This window comes from Diachasma alloeum, unplaced genomic scaffold (assembly GCF_001412515.2).
Source record: "Diachasma alloeum isolate Michigan unplaced genomic scaffold, Dall2.0 Dall_scaffold_00300, whole genome shotgun sequence".
Taxonomy (NCBI): domain Eukaryota; kingdom Metazoa; phylum Arthropoda; class Insecta; order Hymenoptera; family Braconidae; genus Diachasma; species Diachasma alloeum.
The window spans coordinates 943,916-951,716 of record NW_021680439.1 but is presented as its reverse complement, the minus strand read 5'-3'; the positions used below and the strand labels follow the sequence as shown (position 1 = coordinate 951,716).

The following is a 7,801-nucleotide window of genomic DNA, read 5'->3' as shown; positions in this document are numbered from 1 at the left end:
GGGGGGGGGGGGAGTCCCTGTTTGTGATGGCTCGTAACTGAGGGGGGATAGGGTCTAGAATTTTCACAAAACGCGTGGCGTAATAATTGAATAGCCCTTTAGGATCTCGAATGTTGCTAAAATTTCCATCGATCCCTATTAATATTCCCCCTAGTTTCGTAGATAGGTCAAATGCCACAGCATGAAAAATAGTTTTTCTCTCTAATCCTTAATCTACTCTTAATCTATAAATTGGAAGCTCATACTTCGATATTGACATTTGACTTTTTTCCTTTTTTATTCAGTCGATTTTCGTCTGTCAAGGTGGGCGGTTCAGTCCTTGTATGCCAGACGTACACCTGAAGATTAGAATCAGCAATTGGAATGATACAGAATGAATTGAATTGTACAGAGTCATACGGTATTGACTGTTAGATGAAATAGATAGGATAGAGGAGTGAATGAAATTTGATGGTACCTTTGTACAACAATCAGCCAATGGCTCCAACTGATCCCTCGTGACCATCTGCTCGAGTATGTCGGTCTCCTGATATCCATTTTTCGATTCGAATGAGAACCATGCGTCCTTCTTTTCAAGCACCACTCGTAGACTAATGGCAAAACCTGCCATATCTAAGGGAAATTTTCTCTCTGACTTCCATGCAGCATTGAAACCCGTTACTTTCATTGTTGCTGGATCGCAGATGGGTCGCTCTACCATCAAACCACCCACTAAACCCACTGGCCATACACCGACCACTTTAATCTTCGCCATCTGAAGAAGAGGAGAATCAATCTAATGGGGATACACGTAATGGGAATGGTTTTCAACACTGATGGAAACCTTCTTATTTTGCTTTTTGAGAGGCGTTCATAGAGACAAGTTCTTTCGCGAGAAATTATGTGAGATACAACAAAAGTTTCTTGATCTTTTAACGTAAAATTGATCAATTCTGGGGTAATCAATCCCAGTTGAGTTGTTCAGTGTCACGTGTGTGAGAATGAGTTCAAAAAGCAAAAAAAAATTATTCATCGTTGATAATTTTCCCATGAATTCTAACTTTGATGAGTGTAAGAAATGGATTCATCAGATTCTTTTTTTAATTATTTTCTAAACAATAGTCCCTCATTTGACTAGGGAAGTTTTATTTAATTTTTGTGATTTTTGGAGATTTTTTCGAGATTTTAGTCTTCTCCTTAACTTAGAAAAATTTAGTTTCTCATAAGTCTCTGCATTATTTTTGCACTTCTAAATTAATTAATATCAATAATACTAGACTACCCATTGAGCACAATGTCAACATGAATGTTTCCATTTATATTAATTTTCGTTTAGAATTTATTGTAGATTTTAAGCTTCAAAATTGAAGTTATGTTCATACTACTTTGAAAATACTCAAGAACATTTTTTATGGAAAATCTCATGAGCAATGAGAAAAGTCTCTTTATATTTTTATGTAAACAGACTACACTTGATGAACTTATTTGGATATCTGCTACAGAAGATATTGGCCTTCAGAATTTGGTTTCGAAAGAGACTGGCAATTTTCAACATTTGATATATACGTAAGGAGTTAAAGCAGTGAATATTTTCGATTTTTAATATCGAAACTTTGTTATTGCACATATATTCAATATATATTTATGCCGTAGTTATTTTATTCAATTTTTGAAAATTTTATAATTTTGGTATGCAACCTTTTTTGCAATGTTAACAGATGATTAGAATTTTTTCCCATCAAAATTCGTAAAAATTAGTTGTTGTTTTTAGGATATGAGATCGAAGTTTTTTTTTAAACTATACGATGCTTTATTTGTCTAATGATAAAAAAAAGTAAGTAAGATTACGTTCAGATCAAATCGTTCATGACAATTCTTATTAATCTTGAAAATTCGAGGAAATTGACTTCTTTTATACAAAGCTAAAATAAATATTCAATAATAGCTTGAATTCCGAATTGATTAAGACTTCAGCACATTAGACGCTTAGATTTTCAATCATTTTCATGTTCGTAGAAACCGGAAATAGGAATTTCATTCAATATTTCACAAAATAACAGATTTATTGATGAAAAATTAAATTTAGTTCTTGAGGATTTCAATTTATTCTATTTGAAATTCCTAAGGTAATTTCCTAAGAGTATATGATTAGTTATATCCGTGAATACGACCCACCTCCTTGAATAATTTGAGGGAATACGTATTATCATCATCAGCAAAGTAAACAACTCCATTGTGAGTCGAATTAAAATTTTGCCTCAGCCATTTCAAAGCCTCATTCCGTTGTGCTACTCCTCTCGGTTTCTTCCAATTAGGATCGTTTTTTCTCAATTTGAAATCCGACGGAGTAACGACGTTGAGGTGTTTATAAACCAAGCCGCTCTCCGTCAGGAAATTTTTGACCAATTCCGTCTTGCTGATGGAATCTTCGATTACGATCCAGTAGAAGTTTGGAATGTGCAGAAACGTTTGTGCCAATCTCGTTAATTCCGCCTTTTGAACGGGTCTAGTGAATGTCGGAGTGATGGCGAATATTGTTGGGGAATTGTGGCTAAATGTGTTTATTCTATCTGTCAGTGTCCGCTGGAGGTTGTCGATTGATTGACCTTGTTCTATTACTGTATTTGCCAGCTGCTCGAGTTTTTCCTCTGCGCTGTCCCATTTTAATCGATCGGAGTATACTGTAATGTAATGAGATGGTATTTAGATTAATTGGATAATTGTATATTGTGCCCCCGCCCAAATTGCCCAAGTTATTTTTTAACACACCTGCAAAGGAAAGTTTGTGTTTTTCACCCACACTGAGAGATAAATATAATTCTTCTGACTATATTCCATCACCATCGAATTATAGTCAAAAAGTCCTCAACAATTTTTCATGGGTTACGGTAACTGTGGCCGGAGAAGTAGTTACTACAATGGAATGTAGTCATTGCAACTATTTTATAGTTCTACTCACAATAGATTTGTCGTGGTTACTTTTGAACTTTGGTGTAGTTTAACTGCATTTTGATTTGCAAAAATTACGCTTGTGAAGTTACTATAATGTTATGTGCCGCATACAAAAAAAATCGTATCGTTCACCAAAACTGCCTCAACTATTTTCTTATTGTAAATCGAACTTCAGATTTTTCTCTCAGTGCAGGCGAGCATAAAGTTTCATTTCAATTTGGAAATGTGATTTTGCGCCTACACCGAGATGGAAAAAACGGTTCTAACCACAGGAGATAAAAAAAGGACTCTTACCCACGTGCTTACTCTTAAAAAAACTTTTTCATCACGATGGGTGAAAAAGTAACTTTTTAGCCACGCGAAGCACTATGAAAAATATCGTTTGGTATTTTTAATGGGAAAAGTGTTTTTTGGCTCTTGGGAGGTTTATATTACTCGCCTTCGGCTCGGGCTATAAACTTATAATCAAATAAAGAATTTTGACTCTCTTGACCCTTGTAACCTTGCGGTATCCTGAGACCCTTATGGCCCTTATGACCCTAAAGGCCGCAAGGGTCCGCAGGGGCACAAAGGTCCCTTCTTGTAACATCAAATAGACTTAAAATCAAATAAGGGACTGGTCGGCTGAACAAACACTTGCTCCCATGAGTATCGACATATACTATTTTGACACTGCTGCTATGTTGATTTTATTGATATGCATTGGAACCTTTCGGTTCATTCTGCGATGTTACATGTGTGTAAGTGAAGATTACAAAAAGAAAATTTAAAAGAAAAATACAGAAAAAAAACAAAAAAAATAAAGTAATAATAATAATAATAATAATAATAACCAAGGAGTTATATTCACATATTTTAATAGTTTTTACGTGGATTAGGTCTCGATATAATCTAGACTGGATGTAAAAGTATTAGATTCTGAGTTTTGTGCATTCGAGAAACTCACTTATCACACGAATCGATTGTACATCGAGGAAGTATGCTGCTATGTTCACCTCGTGCCCAAAAGTGTCTTTTGGTGAGAAGACCCGGTAAACCGCCATTCTAACCTCGCTTCGCTCGGTTTGATCGCGGTTTACGGGCCTTCTGACGAAAAATTGCATTCATCACACGGTCCAAAAGTATTTTCTGACGAATGTGATAATCTCGCCTTCGGCTCGGCCTACTTTGTGGATACTTTGTGATGAAAATAACTATTTCATTTACTCGTAAACAAAAAGTAAACGAAAAGTTTTTTCGTTTACTTGCAAACGAAAAGGCACAGGTCGCCAACTCACTGAACGTAACATCGCTGTCAAAATAGTATATTTCGATATGAGTGAGCCGGAATTTCCATAAGTGTAAAGTTGGCGGTCCGAGGGGTTTTTTGCAGGAAGCCGAGGGGTTTTTACAGGGATTTGGAGGGAGCCAAATTTAAAAAATTTTCCGGCATGGTCTTCAATTACTATGTTCATATAGGAATTTTTAATTTTATATTCTCTCCGTATCAGTGATAAGAGAAGATAAGTTTAAAGACCATTACAGACCCATTACAGGTTGAACGAATAACTTCCCCATCGATTTCCTCTTTTCTGTGTACGTAAGCAAATAATATTTCATTTGCTTAGTAAGCAATTTTTTTATTATTTAAGGAGTAAAGTGCGGCCTTACGGCCGGTATGATAAAATTAGTAGATTGTGCACCAAGGGATGAAAACAGGTCATTCCACACTGAGAGAAAAATATAATTTTTCTGACTATATTCCATCACCATCGAATTATAGTCAAAAAGTCCTCAATAATTTTTCATGGGTTACGGTAACTATGGCCGGAGAAGTAATTACTACAATGCAATGTAGTCATTGCAAGTATTTTATAGTTCTGCTCACGACAGATTTGTCGTGGTTAGTTTTGAACTTTGGTTATTTTAACTGCATTTTGATTTGCAAAAATTACGCTTGTGAAATTAATATAATGTGATGTGCCGCATAAAAAAAAATCGTATCGTTCACCAAAATGCCTGAACTATTTTCTTATTGTAAATCGAACTTCAGATTTTTCTCTCAGTGCAATCTGCGTGTGGATTGCTGGCCGAGGTGAAGCCGAGGGCGGTAAACAAGCCGGTTTGAATGTCTTGTTTTGCTTCCTAGGTAGACATACTATTTTTTATCATAACTGCACGGTATAGTTCGATTTTTCTTCGTGAATGCACGCGGTGAAAAAAATTCCAGAAAAATTACTGTGCCAACACGGTAAAATGGGTTCGTTGGAACGGACCTGGACAAATTACCGTGTCAGCACCGAAGAATTTTCTACGGTAAATGGAGTATAAGAATTTTTCACGGTAAATTCGAAATACATTACAGGAATGCCTTTAGCGCACGGTACAAATTCCGGTGCTGGACCGGGAATTTTTCCCGGTCCGTCCCAATGAACCTATTTTACCGTGCTACTACAGTAATTTTTCTGGAATTTTTCTCTCCGTATAGGGAGGAACGTGGGTTATGTCATTCCGAGGATCGTCAAAAACAACAGAAATCCGAGGAATGAAATAAACCATTTTCCTCCCCCCATTTGGGGAGGAAAATCGAACTTTCCGTGCAGATATGACGAAAAAGTGTTTTTTGACCCGTGCGAGGTGTGTAGCGCTCGCTGAAAGTGAGTGCTACTCTCCCGAGTGTCAACCAATATTTTTCCCACGAGTGTTAAACTCTATTTTTCATCACAATGTGTAACAAGTGGGATTTTGCGCACGCGGAGCGTGGGTAAAATTTTACTTTACCCACAAGTGATGAAAAAGTATTATCCCACACATTTTGATGAGAAATAGGGTTCGACACTCGTGGAAAGTGTTTTTTGACCCTTAAACCTCGTGGAAGGTGTGTAGCACCTTCGGCCAGTGGTACACATCTCCCACAGGAAACCATTCTCTCGTCGTCTCGTTGAGAATTGAAAGATTCTCTCGTCTTCCCTCGCCTTATCTCATCTCTATAATCCAATTTGCACGGAAAAAAATATACAGAGGGGCAGAGAGGGGGGGGGGGCTCTCTGGACTTCGTCTCGTCTCGTTTCTAACCGAATGAAATGATGTTAGAATCGCGGTTTATCGGATCTAGTGTCATAATAGTAGCTTATGTCATCAGGTGATAAAAGTATTTATTTTATTGTTAACGTAATTTGTCACAAGAAGCTTGTGACTGGCCCTTGCCCGACGGCCTTCAGCCTATGATAAAAGTATTATCTGGCGAATGTGGCTTAATAATCCGGGCCGAAGGCAAAGATTATAATCACATTCGTCAGATAATACTTGTATCGCCGTGTGACATACAATATTTTATGTCATTAGGCCCGAAAACCGCGATTCTAACCTCACCTCGTTCGGTTACATCACCCAACTGCAGTTTAGTGGACTCAACTGGAGCTGCAAGGGCGCCACCCTGGTGGAAAAAACTCCTTAAATCCTATTGGAAGAAAAAAGGGTAATTGGAAATAATGGCGTTATTGCCGTTGACCCATTATTTCCGATTTAGATTAGTAGCGCAATGCTGACACGTATGGAAAAATCCAATAGGAAAACCTAGCGAATTAACTAGAAAATTCTATTGGGATTCTGGAGAAAGAAATTCAAAATCTATTGACTTTTCCGTATGAAATATGCAATAGAATCAGCACAAAAAACTACTAGAATTTTCCAATAGAATTCCAATAGAAATCCCATAGAAATCCGATAGATTTTCTCCAGAATCCCAATAGAATTTTCTAGACAATTCGCTAGGTTTTCCTATCGGATTTTTCCATACGTGTCAGCATTGCGCTACTAACCTGAATCGGAAATAATGGGTCAACGGCAATAACGTCATTATTTCCAATTACCCTTTTTTCTTCCAATAGGATTTAAGGAGTTTTTTCCACCAGGGCATTAGAATAGCGGTTTATCGGGCCTAACGAAATAAAAGTGATGCCTTCGAGAACGTGCCAAAAAATTGCAGTCAACAATAACATCCAAAATCTCTAGATATCACGAAATTTGAATTTTGGAGCAAACTACCCCGCCATAACATTCGTTCATTTTTCCCGCTGAGATATCGGAGCGCGCCTGCGCATTAGACCCCAATACCCTTTATACGCGCACACGCATTCACGCCGAAGTGTCAATTGTACAAAATAAATGATTTATGAATCACTTACTGAGGAGTGTAAAGAACATAAATATACCGATGACAACGAAAAACGGTACACCTCGCGAACAAGCTCGGAGTGCGGCCCACATGCCGTTTTTTTTTTGTGTCGCTCCGACGATAAGGAAAGCACTATCTGTCATCGTGCCTGCGCCATGACACTACTCTACAACTCAATGCCGACTGCAGTATAGTGGACTAAAACTAAACTCGAGCTGCAAGGGCGCCATGTGGTCCGTCATGAGACGGTCATTTGACCACCATTAATGTTCACTGATTGCGGTGATAAGAAACTTGAGCATTTTATCACATTAAAAATATTTTTTGGTCAATTCCATTTTTTTTTCACTGCTAAATATAATTGAAAAATTGGGATATTTTTGTTATTGTTTATAAACCAATCCAAAAACAGACGGTCATTTGACAACTCTCGACTGGATATGGGTCGTTAGGAGAAAAGTGGAAGGGGAGAAACAAAAGGTGATCTCACAGGTCGGCTGTGCCGGGGATGAGCTAATTATGACCTTGAATACATTTTATTGTCACCATCAAATTCCAATAACGATTTGCATCCATATTCTTGAAAACATTGAGGCCAAATCATTTCGTCCAACTGATTATGACATGGACGGACTTTTCTTGTTTATTCAGTTTTTTTGCTTTGAAATGATTTCTGAAATGCTTTGAAATTATTTCTGATTCTCAGTGGAGGCT

At 37.4% G+C, this 7,801-nt stretch overlaps 1 protein-coding gene across 1 annotated transcript; it reads right to left on the bottom strand.

Moving 5' to 3' along the window:
• Positions 1 to 7: 7 nt before the first annotated feature.
• LOC107039494 (galactosylgalactosylxylosylprotein 3-beta-glucuronosyltransferase I) lies at positions 8 to 7,259 on the bottom strand. The gene is made up of 4 exons (XM_015259128.1): positions 7,098 to 7,259; positions 2,155 to 2,660; positions 458 to 754; positions 8 to 338 (listed from the first exon to the last, which is right to left on the bottom strand). The coding sequence occupies exons 1-4, from the start codon at positions 7,228 to 7,230 to the stop codon at positions 240 to 242; spliced, it is 1,035 nt and encodes a 344-aa protein (XP_015114614.1). The 5' UTR covers positions 7,231 to 7,259; the 3' UTR covers positions 8 to 239.
• Between the last annotated feature and the right edge of the window lie 542 nt (positions 7,260 to 7,801).